This window comes from Lithobates pipiens, unplaced genomic scaffold, assembly GCF_037356315.1.
Source record: "Lithobates pipiens isolate NorthernLeopardFrog02 unplaced genomic scaffold, aLitPip1_a1.2 Scaffold_16, whole genome shotgun sequence".
Taxonomy (NCBI): Eukaryota; Metazoa; Chordata; class Amphibia; order Anura; family Ranidae; genus Lithobates; species Lithobates pipiens.
In genome coordinates this window covers 527,238,611-527,262,396 of record NW_027507748.1, presented here as the reverse complement: position 1 = coordinate 527,262,396, position 23,786 = coordinate 527,238,611, and the positions used below count along the sequence as shown (strand labels likewise).

General features: G+C 46.1%; 1 protein-coding gene across 1 annotated transcript in view; it reads left to right on the top strand.

The window, feature by feature from the left end:
* The window catches only part of SUGT1 (SGT1 assembly cochaperone of MIS12 kinetochore complex), a 277,622-nt gene that overhangs the window by 67,833 nt on the left and 186,003 nt on the right, over positions 1 to 23,786 (top strand). The window contains exon 6 of the mRNA XM_077483157.1: positions 2,568 to 2,638. Coding sequence (XP_077339283.1) covers positions 2,568 to 2,638 — 71 coding nt within the window. The remainder of the gene's footprint in view (positions 1 to 2,567; positions 2,639 to 23,786) is intronic.

Genomic DNA, 23,786 nt, shown 5'->3' with positions numbered 1-23,786 from the left:
AAACACACCAGATTTATAAGAAGGTCTGGCTACGTTTCAATGAGTGTTGCATAGGAAGCTCATTTTCAGTACGGAGCCCCACTGCAGTGTTGGAATTCTTGCAGTACGGGGCAGACAAGGGCTTATCCAGAAGTACCCTCAAAGGTCAAGTGTCAGCCCTCTGTGTTTATTTAGAAAAGCATCTGGCTGCCAACCAATGGGTAGTCAGATTCTTTAGGGCTCTGATAGACAGAGACCAGTCCAAGGCCTGCCTTTTCCCAGGTGGGACCTATCTTTAGTTTTACAAAGTTTAACGGGAGTCCCCTTTGAGCCTTTAGAGGGATGTTCGCTAAAGGAGCTTACCTTGAAAACTGTTTTTTTGGTAGCAGTGACAACTGCCAGGAGGGTCAGCGAGATTAAGGCATTATCAATCAGACCTCCTTTTCCCAGATCGGATAGTTCTTAAAACCGATCCAGCTTTTTTGCCTTAAGTGGAAAACTTTCATAGAAGCCAGGGGGTAGCCTTAACCTCAATTTGTCCCAATCCTTCGGCGGAAAAGGAATTTAAATTTTATTATTTGGATGTTAGGCGATGTATTTATTTGTTTTGTTTTCCGGGGCCAGAAAAGGGTGCAAGGCATCCAGACGCACTATTGCCAGATGGCTCAGAGTAACCATTGAGCAGGCCTATTCAGTTGCAGAGAAAGAAATCCCAATGGATATTAAGGCACACTCTACCAGAGCTATGGCAGCCTCTCAGGCAGAAAGAGCGGGAGCAATGCCAGAACAGATATGCAGGGCAGCAACACGGTCCAGCTACTCCACTTTCGTAAAAAAACTACAGAGTGGACCTGGTGTCGGCAGGTGAGCAGGCCTTAGGGTGGGACTACAGCTTTCGCCCAAACTGGTAAGTGCTCGTTTATCCTCTCATAGTGGCTGTCCTGAAAGACGAATAGAGAAAATAAGAGTTACGCTTACCGGTAATGTCTTTTTCCAGTAGTCTATCAGGACAGCCCTAGTTACCCAATCCGAAAATTTGGGGGGTCTTGTAAAAGACCAGAACGCAGCATGATAATGGTATGTGACAGTATGTTCTTAATGTGTTCTTGTGTCTTCCCAGATGGCCAGAGGTGATCTCGATATAAACTGAGGTCCGGCAGGTGAAGTGAGAATTTATGGGCTGGCGCAGTGTTTCCAGAGGAAGAGGAGGAGACTATCTCTCATAGGGGTGAAACTGATCAAAAATCTCACGGATTGGATCAGAGTCACAGATCGGATCATTTTTCGGATCGGCAAATAATAATTGAATTTGCAAAAACCTGTGAAAATTCCACCACCATATAGTCCCCACTGCAATATCCACAATCTTCCCCACTGTAATATTTCCACGTCATCTCCCCCACTGTAATATTGGCTGAGCATGGCTGGGTATCGCAGGATATTGGCAGGTTTTGGCAGGATATTGCAGAGTATTGGCAGGGTATGGAGGGATGGCTGTGACTGTAATTGTCACAGAGCAGCGCTGTGGGCACTACAGATCCAGCCCACAGCGCTGCTGCCATCTGATCTCTCCCCTCCACTGTACAGATCTGTACACAGAGGGCAGAGAGGAATCAGCATCATCATGACGTTGGTTTGTTTACAAGTGATCGCTCCGTCATTTGATGGAGCATCACATTGTAATCGGCCGACGGGTGCACCAAGATGGCCGCCGTCCCGGTGCTAGGCCAAAGGAAAGGCCGTTCCGCGGATCGCGGCATGTGCCGATCCGAACAGGGTGATCTGTTCAGATCATGGATTGGTGACGATCCGTTGCACCCCTAATCTCTCAGACCCCATTCACACCTGAGCGTTTTGTAGCTTGAAGCCTGAAGCTACAAAACGCTAGAGGGGAAAAAATCTATTATTCTCAATGGAGATGGTTCACATCTCCACTCCATGTAGCCTGAAGCCGAACGTCTGAAGCTCAAACAAGTTCCGGACCCTTTTTTTGTCGCTCGAATCGAGCAGATTTGGGCGTTTTTCTTCTTTTAACATTGGTGACCTTTTGCCCTGCACAAAATCGCGGCAAATCGCAGTAAAAAAACGCAGTGAATCCTGGTAAAAAAAGCTGCAAAAAATGCCGCAAAATATCGGTTAATTCGCTCGATTTTCTGCTTGAAAACACTACGCTCAGGTGTGAATGCAGCCTCATAGTGGCTGCCCTAAAAGACTACTGGAAAAGACGTTACCGGTAAGCGTAACTCAAATTTTTCTTACCCTTCTAATTCATTGATTGGGGACATCAAAGGGTCTATGAATACTTTGATTGTACTGTACAATTAAGTTAAAAGGAGTTTTGACTTCTCTGTAATTTCATACTTTGGAGTACAGTATAGTACACAGATCCGTGTCTATATGGGAAATAAAATGACACATAGACCCACATTGCAATGCAGCACAGATGGGATTATTTGAACCTACCTGAAGAACTAATTGAGAGTAGAAAATTTTAGCACTGCCTATATTTCACTGTGCTGTATACTTTTTTTCAGACATCTAATAAATCATTTTATTGAAATCCTCTTCCTTTTTTTTTTTTTTCTCAGAGAAGCAGATTTCCATCTAGGGAACTACATGTCAGCACAAGAGACTTTTAAACAAGGGCAGACTTTACATGGTAAGTAATAATTAAAATTACATTTGTCTATAATATGAGCTATTTATTTACAGGGTAATAAATATCTGTCTTTAACAAGTAATGCAAACACCATCCGTTTGGAGTTCTGATATATCAAGGTTCTGGACTTTCTCAGCACTTTCTCAGTGTTTCTTTTCTGATCATTGAGGAACGCCGGATGTCTTTTACCTTTTTGTGTTGTACTACAAATCTACCAGAATGCTCTGTATTTTTAGTCAAGAATAGATGTTTTTCAGCTCCAATGGCTTTTGGAGTGCCACACTTGAACCCTGCTAGTCTGTAACGGGGTGGTCGGGGGTTGAGTTCTGCATAAGCTGCTTTCCTGATCTAATTGTGGTAAAATTTTGCCATTTGGCCTGAGCAATCTGGAGCTACAAGGGACTGTTATCTTGTTTTTCTGGCATCATGCTATATAAGCACTTGGACTTTTCTATTTTATTACCAAGTGCAGGTTGTGAGTGTATGTGGTAATAACTTTGGGCACAGGTGCTTCTGGAGGCTCCTAAACTGCAAATAAAAAACACCTGGGAAGTCCTTGCATGTGATACAAGTCTGTATCAACAACCCAGGGAGAACTGTCTCTCCGGGAGGATCCGGTGGTACTATTCCCCTCAACACAAATTAATCTGATGCAGAAATTGGGGAAGAACCCCATAGGAGTTCCTAATGGAGGATGGAAATAAAGCAGCTGCAGTTTCACCCTCAATGTAATAAACTTTAATGAATGACCAATGCCACAAATTCACAGACTACACACAAATAAAATGGTTAAGAGACAAAGTTATCACTTTAAATGCACACATGCCCGGGGTTCACTCACACTGGTTAATGTCAGGTGACAGGAAGCAAACATGGATACAGTAAAAGGCCAGGTGGGGGTGGAACTGCAGGTAACCACAGTGGTGTCTGTCTTGGTCGGGCTATACACAGTGTGGACATCTGCTCAAACCATTTTATCTAGGACCTGATCTGTGACGGCTATAATGGCACAGATGAAAGGTGTAAATATCTCCCTATTCTCAGGGAAAGCTGACTGCAGGGTGGAGTAGCAACGGTAAGCAACAGTCAATGACTAGATAGCGGTGAATGTTCCATGTGGCCAGGGTTGTCCTAGTCCCCACAGCGTCCCTGCTGGGGAAGAGTGGCATCGGGGGATTGAATGCTGGGTCCCAGTGGCCAGGTAAGGGAAGCGTGAGTCTGGAGGAGGCTCGGTTGTTTGTGTAGGAGCCTTGACTGTCCCTGATCAAGGCGATGTCTTCAGCAAAGCTGTGCAGTTCACCTTGGATTCAAAATTGGTCCGGATGTAGGGGTGTCTGCGGGTGTATATATATATATATAGGGCTTTTTTTTTTTTCTCAGAGAATAGGTGCAGGAACTCTCCCCCAGCTGAGTCACCCCTTGTCTCTGCCCCTACCCACCTCTGACCACCGTCCCTTGATTCCACCACCTACCAGTACTGCCCCTTTTAGAGAATATAGAACCAAGTATCATTTTGTGGCAAAATAAATCATTTGTATGGAACATGTTAATGATAAAAAGAAAAGCAGTAAAATAGATCCCCACACAACAGACTCCCCCAGCAACAATGGACTCCACCTCAACAACAGTAGATTCCCTGCAGCAACAGTGAACCACCCACAACAAAATATCGCAGCCAGTAACAAAATATCCACTCAAGCAACATTAGACCCCCAGCAGCAACAACAGATCTCCCAGCAGCTAACATCAATAGATCCTCCAGCAGCCAGTAAAAATAGACCTCTCCCTCAACAGTAGATCCCTTCCAGCAATATAAGATCCCCCTGCAACAATAGATTCCTCTTTAGCAACAATAGACCCTCACACAAAATCAGATCCCCACCAGTGACAATAGATCTCCCACAGCCAACATAAATAGACCCTCCAGCACACCCCATGCTATTACATACATTCAGTGCTGGAACTGCATTCCCCCACGTTCCCGCTGAAAAAAAAGCCGTGTGTGTGTGTGTGTGTGTGTATATGTGTGTGTGTATATGTGTATATATATATATATATATATATATATATATATATATATATATATATATATATAATATATTCGGGCTGCAACTAACGATTATTTTCATAATTGATTAGTTGTCCGATTATTGTGTGATTATTCAGTTAATAACCTTAAAGTGTGGTGTATAATTGAGTTAATATGTAAATAAAAAAAAAGGGCAATTTTATTCTCAAATATCTCCATGCAGTGCTAATTATAAATAACCATATATGGTTAGGGAGCAATATCTCTAATCCACTTTGAGAATAACAGACAGAAGAGATATACTGCATATACTATTAGAGGAGAGATATACTGTATATACTATTAGAGGTTGAAGCTGGTAAATATCATTAGACTTTGAGATAAATTTTTTTTTATTTAAAGACAAAAAAAAAGTTAGACTTTTTTGCAGATTTTCAAACAGAACTATAATATATACTATATGCTGGCCATACAAAAACAATGTCTTCCTTCAAAAAAAAAAATTCAAATAGTGTTTTTCTGAAGCCATTTATAATCAATCAACTGTGTTTACTCTTTTTAAATCATAATGGCAACAGAAACTACCTAAATGACCCTGATCAAAAGTTTATATACCCCAGTTCTTAAAGCGGAGGTTCACCCTAAAGTGGACCTTCCGCTCAATGGAATCCTCCCCCCCTCCGGCGCCACAATTGGCACCTTTCAGGGGGGAGGGGGTGCAGATACCTGTACAGTACAGGTATCTGCACCCACTTCCGGCATAGATTCTGCAGAAGGTACGCCCCTTTCCGCAGAATCTACGCCCCTTTCCGAAAGTCCCCCGCTGCCTGCTGGGAAACACACAGATCCCAGAGACAGCGGGGACCATCCTTATTGCGCAGCGCGACTCGCGCATGCGCAGTAGGGAACCGGGAAATTAAGCCGAAAGGCTCCACTTCCTGATTCCCATACCCAGGATGGCGGCGGCAGCACCCGAGAGACGATCGAGAGATCGGCTTCGGGTGCCGACATCGCGGGCGCGCTGGGCGGGTAAGTGTCATTATTTTAAAAGTCAGCAGCTGCAGTATTTGTAGCTGCTGGCTTTAAAAAAAAAAAAAACGGCGGAACTCCCGGTGGACTCCCGCTTTAATACTGTGTATTGCCTCCTTTAATATCAATGACAGCTTTAAGTCTTTTGTGGTATTTGTGGATGAGGCTCTTTATCTTCTCAGATGGTAAAGCTGCCCATTCCTCTCGACAAGCAGCCTCCAGTTCCTGTAAATTTTTTGGGCTCTCTTGCATGATTTGCACGTTTTGAGATCTCCCCAGAGTGGCTCAATGATATTGAGGTCAGGGGACTGAGATGGCCACTCCAGAACCTTCACTTTATTCTGCTGTAGCCAATGACAGGTCGATTTGGCCTTGTGTTTTGGAACTTTGTCATGTTGGAATGTCCAAGTACGTCCCATGCTCAGCTTCCTGGCTGATGAAGGCAAATGTCCCGCCAATATTTTTTGATAACATACTGCATTCATCTTGCCACCAGTTTTGACCACATTTCCTGTTTCTTTGTAGCTCACAAGTCCCCAAAACATCAGCAAACCGCCTCCCGTGTTTCACAGTAGGAATGGTGTACCTTTCATCATAGGCCTTGTTGACTCCTCTCCAAATGAAGCGTTTGATTGTGGCCAAAAAGCTAAATTTTGGTCTCGTCACTCCAACTGACCTTGTGCCTGAAGGTTTAAGGCTCATCTCTGTGCTGTTTGGCGTATTGTAAGGGGGATAGTTCGTGGCATTTGCATAGTAATGGCTTTCTTCTGGCGAATCGACCATGCAGCCCATCTTTCTTCAAGTGCCTTATTGTGCATCTTGAAACAGCCACGCCACATGTTTTCAGAGTCCTGTATTTCACCTGAAGTTATTTGTGGGTTATTTTTTGCATCCCAAACAATTTTCCTAGCAGTTGTGGCTGAAATTTTAGTTGGTCTACCTGACCGTGGTTTGATTTCAACAGAACCCCTCATTTTCCACGTCTTGATCAGAGTTTGAACACTGCTGATTGGCATTCTCAATTCCTTGGATATCTTTTTATATCCCTTTTCTGTTTTATATAGTTCAACTATCCTTTCCCGAAGATCATTTGACAATTCTTTTGCTTTCCCCATGACTCAGAATCAAGAAATGTTAGTGCAGCACTCGATGAAAGATGGAAGCGTCTTTCAGGAGTCCAGAAACTCATTGACCTTTTTATACACACACACACACACACTAATTACAAGCAAACATCACAGGTGAGGATGGTTACCTTAACTAGCCATTCAAACCCCGGATGCGAACGCGAAGGAGTTTTGATACAGGAAGCCGGAAGACAACCCACTCCTTCGAATGCCTCGTAGTCACCAAATCAGCTCTGATCCTCTCATAAGCCACGAAACATCATATCGCCAACAAACAAAAATAAAAGTGCGCCAAATCATGTAGTAAGGTTTGAACAAATTTATTCTTATTCAACCGAATGGTTTAAGCGCTAAAAAATTACTCCACCGAGTCGTACGAAAGTAAACGTATCGTTAAAAATGAACAAATTGCTAGCAAAAAATAAACGAATGCTAAAGCACAAAGGGTGAGCGTGGCTACCCGACGATCGTTTCGTCAAAAGTCTGACGTCATCAGGGGTACGCCCACACCATTGTGCTAAACCCTTTTATAGCCTACAGGTAAGGTAAGGAGCCCTGCCATAGGTAGAAACAAACGCCCTATCACGGGCTTAGTAAATTAACCACCGGACGACTTACACATTCGAACGGGGTCGGAAACCCAAATTAATCCCATTAACAAAACGGACGTGTAACAATACAGGCCGATCGGGATAATTGAGTAACAATGTCTCCAATAATAGAGAAACTTTTTTGTTTTTTTAAATTAAGAATTAAAAATTGAAAAATGAATAAATGTATATAAAAATAAATGCCGCCATCTAATAAAAATAGAAGAATTTATATGTAAATATATAGGCGAGCCAATATAATGAAATTACATACCAGCATCAACTGCCGAACATTACCCATAGTCTATTTGCAAAATAGCCTAATAAAAAATAAATGAAACATGAAAATTAAAAAATAAATAAAAAATAGACAAACCATGACACTTTTTTGCAATAATGAAATACAACTGACATTCCAAAAAATGTTTACAAAAAGTATATAAATAATGCCTGATTTCATATAGCTTGATCATCAAAGTACAGGCATTCTAGGTACCCAGTTTGCACTAATTAAACACATCCACTGGGACGGACCAAAGAGAGGGACATCAACCATTATTAAGGAAACAGTTGATGTCCCACTCAACATTAACCACCTTCAGACCGGACCATTTTGCTGGTAAATGACCAGAGGTCTTTTTACAATTTGGCACTGCGCTGCTTTAACTGGTAATTGCGCGGTCATGCAATGTTGTACCCAAACAAAATTTGCGTCCTTTTCTTCCCACAAATAGAGCTTTCTTTTGATGGTATTTGATTGCCTCTGCGATTTTTATTTTTTGCGATATAAACGTAAAAAGACCGCAAATTTTGAAAAAAAATGATATTTTCTACTTTTTGTTATTAGAAAAATCCAATAAACTCAATTTTAGTCATACATTTAGGCCAAAATGTATTCAGCCACATGTCTTTGGTAAAAAAAAAGTCAATAATTGTATATTTATTGGTTTGCGCAAAAGTTGTCACATCTACAAACTAAGGTACGTTTTCTGGAATTTACGCAGCTTTTAGTTTACGACTGCCTATCTCATTTCTTGAGGTGCTAAAATGGCAGGGCAGTACAAAACCCCCCCAAATGACCCCATTTTGGAAAGTAGACCCCCTAAGGAAATTGATAAGTGGCATGTTGAGCCCATTGAATATTTTATTTTTTTGCCTCAAGCGATTGAATAATGACAAAAAATAAATTTTTTTATTTTTTTTTCACAAAGTTGTCACTAAATGATATATTGCTCACACATGCTATGGGCATATGTGAAATGACACCCCAAAATAAATTCTGCTTCTCCTGAGTACGGGGATACCACATATGTGGGACTTTTTGGGAGCCTAGCCACGTACGGGGCCCCGAAAACCAAGAACCGCCTTCAGGTTTTCTAAGGGCGTAAATATTTGACTTCACTCCTCACTACCTATTACAGTTTTGAAGGCCATAAAATGCCAAGATGGCACAAAACCCCCACAAATGACCCCATTTTAGAAAGTAGACACCCCAAGCTATTTGCTGAGAGGCATGTTGAGTCCATGGAATATTTTATATTTTGCCACAAGTTGCGGGAATATTACAAACTTTTTTTTTTCACAAAGTTGTCACTAAATGATATATTGCTCACGCATGCCATGGGCATATGTGAAATGACACCCCAAAATAAATTCTGCTGCTTCTCCTGAGTACGGGGATACCACATATGTGGGACTTTTTGGGAGCCTAGCCGCGTACGGGGCCCCGAAAACCAAGCACCGCCTTCAGGCTTTCTAAGGGCGTTACAGTTTTGAAGGCCATAAAATGCCAAGATGGCACAAGCCCCCCCCAAATGACCCCATTTTGGAAAGTAGACACCCCTAAATTTAGGGGTACACTAGTGAGACTAGGTAATAAATGGCGGGTGCCCTGAAACTATAAAAAAAATAACTAACCAACCAGCGTCACCTGTAACAGTTATATGGTGATCACTGGTGAAAGGGTTAACTAGGGGGGCAATCAGGGGGCTTTATGCGGTAGTATATGGGGGTCCCTGGCGCTATAAAAAGCTGCGGCGAACCTAAATACCTACCTGCCTAACTAGCGTCACCTGTGACACTAATACAGTGATCAGAAAAACGATCGCTTATTAGGCTGGGTTCACACTGGAGCGATGTGGGAACGCCACGAATGCGCGGCGGGTTCCCGCATCACATGCCTCCCGGCGGCAGTTCAGACTGCCCTATGCGAACTGCTGGGAGTGTCAGTGAAATGTTAATGACACCCCCAGATCAGTTCGCATATCGCAGTGCGATCTGCAAACTCGGATCGCATGGTGTGAACACCCATGCGATCCGATTCTGCTGCGGACCAAAAAAAGGGTCCCGTGCGAGTTTGCGGCGGGTGCGACACGAATTCAGCCATACTATCTGTATGGCTGAACTCGAATCGCACAGAGATCGGATGTGATTTGCACTGCAGTGCGGTGCGAATCACATCCGTTCTCATAAACCGCTGCAATGTGAACCCAGCCTTAGTGACACTGGCGACGGGGGGTGATCACGGGGTTAAACCTTTATTGGGGGGGTTAGGGGGGTACTTTAGAACTAAAGGGGGCTAACCCTAACTGCCCTAACAGTTATTACAGTCACAAATGACACCCGCCGGGTGATCAGGGGGTTAAACCTTTATTAGGTGATAAATGGCGGGTGCCCTGAAACTATAAAAAATAACTAACCAACCAGCGTCACCTGTAACAGTTATATGGTGATCACTGGTGAAAGGGTTAACTAGGGGGAAATCAGGGGGCTTTATGCGGTAGTATATGGGGGTCCCTGGCGCTATAAAAAGCTGCGGCGAACCTAAATACCTACCTGCCTAACTAGCGTCACCTGTGACACTAATACAGCGATCAGAAAAATGATCGCTTATTAGGCTGGGTTCACACTGGAGCGATGCGGGAACGCCATGAATCCGCGGCGGGTTCCCGCATCGCATGCCTCCCGGCGGCAGTTCACACTGCCCTATGCGAACTGCTGGGAGTGTCAGTGAAATGTTAATGACACCCCCAGATCAGTTCGCATATCGCAGTGCGATCTGCAAACTCGGATTGCATGGTGTGAACACCCATGCGATCCGATTCTGCTGCGGGCCAAAAAAAGGGTCCCGTGCGAATTTGCGGCGGGTGCGGCGGGTGCGACACGAATTCAGCCATACTATCTGTATGGCTGAACTCGAATCGCACAGAGATCGGATGTGATTTGCACTGCAGTGCAGTGCGAATCACATTCGTTCTCATAAACCGCTGCAATGTGAACCCAGCCTTAGTGACACTGGCGAGGGGGGGTGATCACGGGGTAAACCTTTATTGGGGGGGTTAGGGGGGAACATTAGAACTAAAGGGGGCTAACCCTAACTGCCCTAACAGTTATTACAGTCACAAATGACACCAATGCAAAAAAAAAAAAGCAATTGGTGTCACTGTGACTGGGGGGGCAGGGGTAATTGGGGGGTGATCGGGGGGTAAAGGGGGGGTGTGAGTGTGCCTGGCATGTTCTACTGTGTAGTGTAGTGCTTGTGCAACTCACCGATGCTCTCTCCTCGGTGCCGGAACGAAAAATACCGACACGGAGGAGAGAATACATCACTTCCTCTCCTGTGTTTACATTACAGGAGAGGAAGTGATGTCACGGGACATTTTCATTCGTCGGGAGCGATCGCGAGGGGGTGGCCATGAATGAATGGCCGTCCCCTCGTCCGGGATCGCTCCCGAACGAATACCGACCGCCGCAGGCACCGGGCGGGGGCCCGATCGGGCCCCCGACCCGCGGGCAGGCAAGGACGTACATGTAAGCCCTTATGCCTGCCCGTGCCATTCTGTCGACGTACATCGTCGTGCGGCGGTCGGCAAGTGGTTAAGTCCCCCAGGGATATGCGTACCCAATTTATGTATCCAGTTAGTTTCAGCTCTTGAGATAGTACGCTTAGCATTACTGCCACACTGATGAGGTACATATTTCTCAATTGCTAAAAAAGTGGTACCCCTTTGGTCACGATTATGTTTCAAATCATAATGCTTGCTCACATTATGCTTATCGAAACCTTTGCAGATATTAGTTATGTGCTCACCCAGACGCACATGTAGCATACGAACTGTGCGTCCCACATATTCCAAGCCGCATGGACACCTGAGCAGGTACACAACACACTTAGTGGAATATGTAATAAACGTTTGAATGGGATATGTAAGCCCCGTCCCATGCGAGGTGAATTCCGTGAATCTCCTACCCCGTGATGTGTTCAACTTGCAAGCTCTACACTTTCCACACGGAAAAAAACCTTTTAAATCTCCAAAAAAGGTAGGTCTCCTAGGGGGGTCGGGGACATTTGGAGCAATCATGTTCCTCAGATTGGTAGCACCCCTAAATATAACATTTGGTCTATCTGGTAACAAAGGGCCTAAAACACGATCATTTTTTATGACTGGCCAATGTTTCTTTATAATCCTTTTAACAGCCCAATGTTGACTGGAGAAAGTTGTAATAAAGGCTAGGCCATAATTGTCAGCATTTTCAGTCTTAGGTTGCTTATCAGCTAACAGATTGGCGATCCCTGTTGCCGACCTCTAATATGATGGAATCAAGAGAATCCCCATCATAACCCTTGGCCATAAATCTCTTTTTGAGAATTGATGCCTCCCTAAGGAAGTCATCATTAATGGTACAATTGCACTTTAAGCGCAAAAATTGTCCTTTTGGAACAGCTGACAGTCAAGATTTATGATGGCAAGAGTCTAGAGGAATGTAACTGTTCCTGTCGGTTTTTAAAAAAAACGTGGTGGTAATTATTTTATTTTCCATAATGGAAATATTTAAATCCAAAAATTGGATATTATTAGGACTCAAAACATGACTGAGGACTATGCCTCGATCGTTGCTATTTAAATGGGATAGAAAAAGTTCTGCATATACACTGTCACCGTCCCAAATGAACAGGATATCATCAATGAACCTTTTCCAGGCCACCAACTCTGGAGGCCTATTCCCTAAAACAATATCCTCCTCCCATTTTGCCATAAAGAGGTTGGCCATGCTAGGAGCAAATTTGGCTCCCATGGCCACCCCCCTCACCTGCAAAAAATGGGCTCCATCATGCCAGAAATGATTGTGTCATAGCAAAGAAAAGCAATTCTAAAATATAATTCCGCTGGGTGACTGAAATATTATTATCCTGAGCTAAAAAATGCTGTACTGCATCATAACCCAGCTGATGGGAAATGGCCGTGTACAACGAGGCCACATCAGCAGTGACCAACAGGTAGGTGGATTTCCATTCCACAGATTGTAAAATATTAATGACATGTTTAGTGTCCCTCAAAAAAGACGGGGTGCCCATCACCAGTGGTTGTAGATAACCATCTATATATTTCCGTATACGGGAGGTTACAGAATCAATGCCACTGATGGGCCGCCCTGGTGGATTGTCCAAAGATTTATGAATCTTTGGCAAAGAATAAATAACTGGCAAACGTGGCGCCAGGGGAACCAAAAAATCTTTCTCCTTTTTATTAAGGATGCCCTTATCAAATCCCTTATTTATGAGCTCTTTTAATTCACGTTTAAACTTAACGGTGGGGTCCATAGATAATGGGGAATAGGTATCAGGGTCGGATAAGATCCTGGTCATCTCATTAGTGTACATTACTTTATCAAGGATTACTATCGCGCCCCCTTTGTCCGCCGAACGAACCACTATATCCTTCCTGTTGCATAATGAGTCCAATCCTGCCTTAAAATCCCGTGTAGGTTGGACTGGTTTCAGCTTCAAATCATTTAAATCTTTTACTACCAAATCACGGAAGACCTTTATATTGGGTACCATATTGTTAGGAGGCTTAAACAGAGAGGCATTTGACAGACCTGAATGGATGATCATTGTTGGTTCCCTAGCTAGTTGGCGAGTGGGGTTACTCATGAGGTGCCTTTTTAGATTTAATTTACACGTATACTTTTATAAATTTTCTTAATTAGTCATATTTATATTCAGAGGTTAAGCGCTGCACTTTTATTTTTTCTATTTTTTCAGCCACCCTGTACTGCTCAGGTAATGGGTCTGTCTGTGGAATAGGTCCAGCAGTCCCTGCAGGAGAGGCAAGTATGCTTCCTCCTGTCTCGACAGGATGGAGCAGCTGGGCATTCCCTGGGAGGTCGACTAGGGAGTCTCTCACTCTCTCTCTCTTCTTTTGCTGTCTCTTCCCTCCTTCCCATGCTATGGGCCTCTGTGTGACTGGGCACATGGCCGAGGGTCCTATGGGGGGGGGGGCCTCTGGGTCCTGGCAGGGGACTGAGCTGGGTGTTGGGGGTCCGCTCGTCCTCTTCCCTGTTTCTGGGCCACAGTGGGGAGTTTGTGCTGTGTGTGATGTGGGGAGGCCGCAGCACGCTCTGCGACCATTTTCCTGAGGCTACAGCCATTTTTCTGTAGCCACAGCCAGTTTTCTCTTTTTGGCCATTTTCTGGAAGTGCAGCGGCCATTTTCCCCGCCCCCCTTAGACGTTTTTTCTGAGACGGCCATTTTCTAGTAGCCTCAGCTTGTTTTGCCTCTAGCGATGGGTGCTTGTTTCCTTCTAGAACAGAGCGCTTTTTACACAGAACACCTTGTGGCTGACACAGGGGAAAGCGGACAGAAGCAGCACAGCACAGTACCTGGGTCAGGATGAGGAGTCCTGCAGGGGGCCCCTCAGTCTGTGGCAGCTAGGAGGGTGGTCATTTTGCGTGACTTGGCTTAGGTCCCTAAGTGGTGACAGGAGAGTGTGGGTCAGCATGGCGTCTTCTTCCCCAGACATCCCTGTTATGGCAACCGGTTCCCTTGCACCTGCGGTGCCTATGGACACTCTGTCGGCGGTCCTGGAGGCTTTTGTTGCTACGATGGAAGTGGCGTGCGGGCACAAGGGAGGGTAAAAAAATGCCCTCTTCCCTCGCCGTCTTCTGGGGAAAGTTCTGATTCAGACTTGAGGCCCTGCTGCGGCAGATGGCCCCTGTTCTGACATGTCAGAGGATACGAACCAGGACCGCTTGGACAGTGAGTGTGACTCTGTATCTGGGTCAGTGCAGGAAAAAGTGCTTGTAGGGAGCACTTATTGGTGCGAGATACCCTAAAGATGGAGGATACGGCGGGGGCATCTACAGAGGTGTCGGTCCCTTTCGGGTCCCACAAGCCGGCCCGCACGGCTAAGGTGTTTCCTTAACTAACTTATTTTGTTACGTTTATTTACAAGGAATGGGGCAGACCGCAGCGTGCCTTTTCAGTCCCGAAACGCATGGTTGTGTGTTACCCCTTTGAGGAGAGTTTCCTGAAAAATAAACCTGGTCCAGGTTTATGGTGGTGGGATCAGCATTGTGGCCAGTGTTAGCCACGGACTTGGTGTCACAGAGACGCTTACTGAATGGGCTAAATTGTTGCACTGTGAGTTGGAGAAGCAACAGGCGTGGTCTGCGTGGAGCTGGCGGACCAGTTGGTGCAGGGCCTTAAGTATATCTGTGATGCCGCCTTAGATATGGTCCCCTTGCTCTCTAGAGCCTCAGTATCAGCAGTAGTGCTAAATCACCTGATTTAGCTGAAATGCTGGTCTGCGGACCAGGCATCTAAGAAAGCACTGGTGGATTTGGCCTTCCAGGGAGAGAGGCTATTTGGAGCCTAACTGGATGTCATTATTAAGAATGTTACGTAGGGGTAAGAGTACATTGCTCCCACAGGAGCCACGCCGTAAGCAAGGGCCCTCCTTTTACGCTCAGAAGCAGATTTTTCGTCTTCCCGGGTCGGCAGGTAAGCGTTCCCAGTCCAACAAGGTGCCCGCTGAGGGACAAAAGCGTCCCTCGTTTCGCTAGCCAAACAAGCCTGCAAGCAAATCTGTTACCGAACGAAGGTTTGCTCCCGCTGACTCTCAGGTGGAGGGGTCACCTTTGTGAGTTTGCAGCTCGGTGGACCCTCCCTACTTTCCGACCAGTGGGTCTGCAAACTGGTTTAATCAGGATGCAAGAGAGTTTCTTTTCCGCCAAACATATTTTTTTTCCCTACAACCTTCATCTTCTTCCGACTTGTCGGGAAATCCTCTTCGGGACAGTACAGGACCTGCATGGTGTGATAGTGCCTGTACCGACACCAGAAAGTTTTCAGGGATTCTACTCCAATCTGTTTGTAGTCCCAAAGAAGGAAGGGGTCCGTCCGGTCCTGGATCTCAAGGCCCTTAACAGCTTTGTGAAAGTACAAAGGCTCAGGATGGAATTAGTTCGCTCAGTAGTTGCTGCACTCCATCAGGGGTATTTTCTGGCATTTCAAACTTTCACAAAATTTTACAAGGTTGATTTGAGCGCATCTTTGGATGCTTGCTTCAGCCACAAGGTTTTTCAGGCAGCTATTTAAGGTAGCAACTCTGTTGAGGAGCTCTGGTTGTATGGATGGAGTTATTTTCTTGCTGTTCCCACCCCTTGTTTTTTTTTACACTGCTTGGGGACGTCCCTAATGTCAAGATGAAGATGCTGTGACCGTCAATGAACGAAAGAGAGAGTAGGATTTTTGATGGAAACAGCACCCACCCCTCCTATTTTTTTACTGCTTTTGACAAACTGAGCTGCTGGATGCAGTGTGCGGTGTTATAGCCAGTAGGACCACCCCCTGGGTGGTACTGTGCAGTTTTGCTGTTTCTAACATGTTCTGCCTAGTTCTCTCCTAAAGGGGTGATATAACCCTAAGGTCAAGATGAAGATTCTGTGTCCGTCAATGAACTGCAGAGAAAATGATTTTATGGCGAGTACAAAAATCCTATTTTTGTGCTCAGCACTATGCCTCCCAAAAATTCCACCACCAGGTGCTGGGGACTCCAGTCGTGTCTCCACACTATCTTCCTTGCCTAAGATACCAGATGTGGAAAGCCAGGGTGAGTCATTGGGACCAATTGGTGGTGGAACTGCTTCTCACACGTAAGCCCCTGTATACGTGACTGAAATTGCATTTTCCTCCACCCTGCAGGGCCTAGAAGGAAAATTAGTGACTTTAATTGCATCCGCTATCCAAAAGGATAGGAACCGTGTTAGAGTTCCCTCACCCACCTCAGACCCCTTACCAAGGGAGCAGTGGTTATAGGATGTTTATACTGATTGGGGATCACCCAGATAAGCATTTTCTCCCTTCAAAGAGATTCACAGCACTCTATCCCATGGAGGAGAAATTCACCAAAAGATGTAAGGTACCAGCAGTTGACGCTGCGATTTCCAGTGTGAATAATGGCCTAACTTGTCCAGTAGACAATGCACAAATGCTTAAAGATCCCACTAATAAGATTGGAATTTCTGTTAAAATTCTCTTTCTTTGGTAGGTGCAGTTACTCAGCCTGCAGTTGTGGCAATAGGCATCTGTCAGTCCCTAAGGGACCAATTAAGACAGACCCTTTAAAGAGATCCACAGGCCCGCAAACTACCTTGGCCGAACTACCAAAGGCACTAGTGATGCACCGAAATTTCGGCCGCCGAAACATATCGGCCGAAAATGCCCTTTTCGGCAATTTGCCGAAAGAGAAAAACGTCCGATAATGGAGCCGAAAATGGGGCGTGGCCTGGGTGGGGGCGGGGCTCCGCCCCTGGTGACGCCCATCATGGGGGGTGTATAGCGCAGGAGAGCCGCCTCCGCCGACTGTTTGATCACAGCGACGGGAACATCACAGCTTTCATTTCAATAGCTGTGTGTTCCCGGCCGCGCGCCGTCACACGCAGCCCCTCCCCCTTGTCCGGGCACTTAGACATCATCCGCAGGATTGGACGGGTGATCTGTCTATCAAAGTGCCCGGACAAGGGGGAGGGGCTGCGTGTGACGGCGTGCGGCCGGGAACACACAGCTATTGAAATGAAAGCTGTGATGTTCCCGGCGCTGTGATCAAACAGGCGGCGGAGGCGGCTCTCTTCCCTGCACACAGTGCACAAGCTGGCTGCAAAATGGCATACTGGCTGCAATTGGCTGCAATGGGGCACACTGGCTGCAATTGGCTGCAATGGGGCACACTGGCTGCAATTGGCTGCAATGGGGAACACTGGCTGCAATTGGCTGCAATGGGGCACACTGGCTGCAATTGGCTGCAATGGGGCACACTGGCTGCAATGGGGGATGCCTCCTGTACCACGTCCCCAGTCTGACCATCTTCTGTACCACGTCCCCAGTCTCTGACTATCTCCTGTACCGTGTCCCCAGTCTGACCATCTCCTGTACCGTGTCCCCAGTCTGACCATCTCCTGTACCGTGTCCCCAGTCTGACCATCTCCTGTACCGTGTCCCCAGTCTCTGACCATCTCCTGTACCGTGTCCCCAGTCTCTGACCATCTCCTGTACCGTGTCCCCAGTCTCTGACCATCTCCTGTACCGTGTCCCCAGTCTCTGACCATCTCCTGTACCGTGTCCCCAGTCTCTGACCATCTCCTGTACCGTGTCCCCAGTCTCTGACCATCTCCTGTACCGTGTCCCCAGTCTCTGACCATCTCCTGTACCGTGTCCCCAGTCTCTGACCATCTCCTGTACCGTGTCCCCAGTCTCTGACCATCTACTGTACCGTGTCCCCAGTCTCTGACCATCTCCTGTACCGTGTCCCCAGTCTCTGACCATCTCCTGTACAGTTTCCCCAGTCTCTGACCATCTCCTGTACCGTGTCCCCAGTCTCTGACCATCTCCTGTACCGTGTCCCCAGTCTCTGACCATCTCCTGTACCGTGTCCCCAGTCTCTGACCATCTCCTGTACCGTGTCCCCAGTCTCTGACCATCTCCTGTACCGTGTCCCCAGTCTCTGACCATCTCCTGTACCGTGTCCCCAGTCTCTGACCATCTCCTGTACCGTGTCCCCAGTCTCTGACCATCTCCTGTACCGTGTCCCCAGTCTCTGACCATCTCCTGTACCGTGTCCCCAGTCTCTGACCATCTCCTGTACCGTGTCCCCAGTCTCTGACCATCTCCTGTACCGTGTCCCCAGTCTCTGACCATCTCCTGTACCGTGTCCCCAGTCTCTGACCATCTCCTGTACCGTGTCCCCCAGTCTCTGACCATCTCCTGTACCGTGTCCCCAGTCTCTGACCATCTCCTGTACCGTGTCCCCAGTCTCTGACCATCTCCTGTACCGTGTCCCCAGTCTCTGACCATCTCCTGTACCGTGTCCCCAGTCTCTGACCATCTCCTGTACCGTGTCCCCAGTCTCTGACCATCTCCTGTACCGTGTCCCCAGTCTCTGACCATCTCCTGTACCGTGTCCCCAGTCTCTGACCACCTCCTGTACCGTGTCCCCAGTCTCTGACCACCTCCTGTACCGTGTCCCCAGTCTCTGACCACCTCCTGTACCGTGTCCCCAGTCTCTGACCACCTCCTGTACCGTGTCCCCAGTCTCTGACCACCTCCTGTACCGTGTCCCCAGTCTCTGACCACCTCCTGTACCGTGTCCCCAGTCTCTGACCACCTCCTGTACCGTGTCCCCAGTCTCTGACCACCTCCTGTACCGTGTCCCCAGTCTCTGACCACCTCCTGTACCGTGTCCCCAGTCTCTGACCACCTCCTGTACCGTGTCCCCAGTCTCTGACCACCTCCTGTACCATGTCCCCAGTCTCTGACCACCTCCTGTACCATGTCCCCAGTCTCTGACCACCTCCTGTACCATGTCCCCAGTCTCTGACCACCTCCTGTACCATGTCCCTAGTCTCTGACCACCTCCTGTATAAAAATATTTTTTAAAAACAGTCATTTTCGGTATCGGTGCTGTTTCGGTATCGGTTTCGGTTTTCGGCCTAGTGTATTTTTCATTTTCGGTATCGGTTTTCGGCACCAAAAAACCCATTCGGTGCATCCCTAAAAGGCACTATGTTTTGCCATTGAAGCCATGAAAGATTCTATTCATTAGGCCTCCCACCTTTTGCTTGTGCTAGTACATATGCGTAGGACCCTGTGGTTAAAAAATTGGTCAGCTGAAGCACCTTGCAAAAGTCTGCTGACTAGTTTCCCTTTTCATGGGCATCGACTATTTTGGGAAGGATTTGCATAAATGCATCCAAACAATTTCTAGTGGGAAGAGTACACTCTTGCCAGTAAAAAAAAAAAAGTATAAATGTCCTTCATTTAAACGCACTCTTTCCCCTGTGCCAGGGGCATCTTCATTTAGGCAGTGGCGATGGCCTCCACCGTCTGACTCTAGAGGAAAGCCTCAGGGTCAGGCTCGGGCATAGAAAAAGACCTGGGGCCGGAAATCTGCAAAGCAGAATTCTAAAGCCTCATTATGAAGAGGCGCCCCCCTCGCCAGAGTGGGGGGGAAGACTTCTGCAATGCTTAGAAGTCTGGCAAGAGAAAATTCAGGACAGATGGGTCATCTCCACGGTGTCTTTAGGATACAATTTAGATTTTCAGGAGTTTCTGAGATCAAACATTCCCAGAGATCCAGGGAAACGACAATCTGTTTGAAGCACTAGACCTATTACTAGCTTAGAGGGCGATCATACAGATCACCACAAAAGAGCAAGGTTTGGGGTCTTATTCAAACCTCTTTATGGTACCAAAGCTGAAGGGAGATGTCGGACCCATTCTAGATTTAAAGAATCGAAATCTGTTCCCGAAGGTCAGTAGCTTCTATCCTACAAGGAGGAGAACTTCTGGCGTCTATCGACATCAGGGATGCATATCTGCATGTCCCTATATTTCCCTGCTTTACCAAAGGTTTCTGCGGTTCGAAGTAGCACAGTAGCACTTTGTTTGTGGCCTTGCCCTTCAGGCTAGCCACAGCACCCCGGGTGTTCACAAAAGTACTGGCCCCACCTCTAGCCAGGTTAATGGCACAGGGCATAAGCGTCTTGGCGTACCTAGACGATCTATTGCAAATAGACCAATCAGTGGCTCATTTGGAGCAAAGTGTACGTATTGCAACCAATTGCCTGAAAAGTCTGTTTTGGATTCTCAACCTAGAGAAGTCTTCCTTATAACAGCTAAGAAAGCTAGAGTATTTGAGTCTGATCATAGATACAGCCCAGAAAAAGGTGTTCTTGCCTTAGGCAAAAATCAACTATAAGAGAGTTGGTGCGGATGGTCAGGTTGAAAGGAGATCCCTCCATTCACCTTTACATGAGGTTGTTTGGAAAGATGATGGCTTCATTCGAAGCAGTTCCCTATGCTCAGTTCCATTCGAGACTGTTGATAAACAGTGTTCTATCTGCTTGGAACAAAACGATCCAAGCTTTGGACTTGCCAATGCGGCTGTCCCCAAGGGTGTCCCAAAGCCTTAATTGGTGGTTACTAAGCCAGAATCTGCTGAAAGGGAAATCCTTTATCTGGAAAGTGGTAATGACAGACACCAGCCTTCAGGCTGGGGAGCCAGTACTAGAGAAGACCACTGTCCAGGGACAGTGGTCAAGAACCGAAAGAGCCCTGTCCATTAATATCCTAGAGATTCGGACAGTGCATCTGGCTCTGAAGGCCTGGACTTCCAGGTTGCGGGATTGTCCTGTCAGGATCCAATCTAACCATGCCATAGCTGAAGCCTATATCAATCACCAAGGGGGCACCAAGAGTCTTGCAGTGCAGACAGAGGTGAACCATATTCTAACTTGGGCATAAAGGAATGTTCCGTGCCTGTCAGTAGTCTTCATTCAGGGAGTAGAGAATTGGCAGGCGGACTATCTGTGTCGCCAGTAGTTATTCCCAGGGGAATTGTCTCTTCACCTCAACATTTTTCAGGCTGTTTGCCAAAGATGGGGGACTCTGGATGTAGATCTCCTAGCATCCAGATTCAACATGAAGTTAGTCAACTTTGTGTCCAGGACAAGGGATCCACTCGCATGTGGAACAGATACGTTGGTGACCCCGTGGGATCAGTTCTCACTGACCTATGCATTTCCCCCTATTCAGTTGCTGCCTTGACTTCTTTGCAGGATCAAGCCGTAAAGAAAGCCGTCAATTCTGGTAGCATCAGCATGGCCCAGAAGGTCATGGTATGCAGAAATCGTAAAGATGGCAGTGGGGGATCCATGGTTCCTTCCACTATGGCCAGACCTACTCTCACAGGGGCTGATATTCCATCCTACCTTACAAACGCAAATTTTAATGGCTTGGCTATTGAAACCCACATTCTGAAGAAACGTGGTCTTTCCGGGTCAGTTATCTCTACTGTAGTTAATGCAAGGAAGCCAGCTTCCAGAACTATATATTATTGAGTCTGGAGGGCTTGTGTTTCCTGGTGTGAATCCAAGGGTTAGCACCCTCGGAGATAAATCATAGGCAGAATTCTTGCCTTTCTACAATTATGGGTAGAAATGAAGTTGGCCTTGAGAACTAATAAATGCCAAGTCTCCGCTTTATCGGTCTTATTTCAAATACCACTTGTGACATATTCTTTAGTCCGGGGTTTTTTGCAAGGGGTGATGTAGATTAATCCACCAGTTAGATCACCTTTGAACCCTTGGGACTTGAACTCAGTTTTGTCAGTGCTACAAAAACAGCCATTTGAACCGATGCAGCATATTCCCTTAGTCCTTCTGACAAGGAAACTGATGTTCTTGGTTGCTATATCCTCAGCAAGGAGGATTTCAGAATTGGTTGCTCTTTCTTGTAAAGAGCCATACTTGATTATTCATGAGGACAGAGTGGTGTTACGCCCTCGCCCAGACTTTTGGCCAAAAGTGGTCTCAGGTTTTCAACTGAACCAAGATATTGTCCTACCATAGTTTTTTCCAGAACCATGTTCCAGGGAAGAAAAGTCACTACATTGTCTTGATGTGGTGAATGGTCAGTCTATTTAAAGACGACTGACTGCTCATATACGGAAGACTGATGTGTTATTTATTCTGCCAGAGGGTCCTAAGAAAGGACAGGCAGCGTCAAAATCCACTGTCGCTAAGTGGATTCGGCAAGTTATAATTCAGACTTATGATTTAAGGGATAAGATTCCCCCTTTTCAAGTCAAGGAGCATCTACCATGTCTGTTAGTGCTTCTTGGGCAGTGTGTCACCAGGCCTCCATGGCTCAGATCTGTAAGGCCGCAACTTGGTCTTCATTACATACATTCACCAAATTTTATCAGATGGATGTAAGGAGGCATGAGGATATAGCATTCGGGCGCAGTGTGCTGCAGGCAGCAGTATAAGTTCTCAAGTCTGGGGGTACCCTACGGGTTGTCTCTCCCTCCCCTCAGCATTGCAAAGGGACGTCCCATTAAGTTGACAACTATGGCTCTATCTCCCATGATGCACGATAAAGAAAATAGGATTTCTCTTTTCTCACTGACTGACACAGCTCCTTTATTCTTGACCATTGGGTCGTTACGCCACCTTCAGGAGAAGACTAGGCAGAACATGTTATACATGTGAAAAAACAGAACTTTCTAGTTCCGTCCCGGAAGGTGGTCCCTCCAGTAACATCCCCTCAGCCTGCTTCCTGCAGCTTCAGTTTTTTTTTCTGCCTAGTGAAGGCGATGGACCTAGGAACCCTGCGGGCCCATCGGTCCGTGGATTTTTTTTCTGCAGAAGTTTGCCTTTTGTGCAAGATTAAGAAGCTGTGACCTCCTATCAACAGCCGACTGGGTGACAGGCTGTTGTACCAGTCATAGTTTTTCAGGGGCTGTGCACAGGAGCTCAGTAGAAGGAGATAAGAAAAGATGAGATCCTGCAAGGTGTTCAAGACACGCCCTGTGTACCAGGAACGTGTGGTCAGGTCACTCGCTGGTGAGGCACTGGCTAGTATCAGAGCCAGATACACACGTTACATACGCTGTGATCGTTAGAGCGAGAGCTATAATTTTAGCACCAGACCTCTTCTGTAACTCTAAATGTGTAACCTGTAAAAAAAAATGTAAGCGTCTCCTGTGGAGCTTTATAAGTACTGAAGTTTGGCGCCATTTCACAAGTATGCACAATTTTAACCACTTAAGGATCTGGCCTATTTTTCAAACTTGTTTACAAGTTAAAATCATTTTTCTTTTCTTTTTTTTTTTCCTAGAAAATTACTAAGAACCCCAAAACATTATATGTATATTTTTTCCAATATGGCAGTTGCTGCAATACTTTCTGTCTCACCGTAAATGTGCCTACTTGTGGAGAGGCGACAAATTTTTACCTTTAAAAAATCTCCATAGGCAACGTTTAATTCTACAGGTTACATGTTTTTAGTTACAGAGGAGTTCTAGAGCTAGAATTATTGCTCTGGCTTTAACAATCGCAGTGATACTTCACATGTGTGGTTTGAACACCGTTTTCATATGCAGGCGCTACTCACGTATGCGTTCACTTAGTTGCTCACATATGCATGCAAGCTCATCGGGATGTGGTGCGTTAAAAAATGTTTTTTTTTTTTATTGATTTTACTTTTTATTTTATATATTTTTTTACACTGTTCTTAAAAAATAAAATAAACG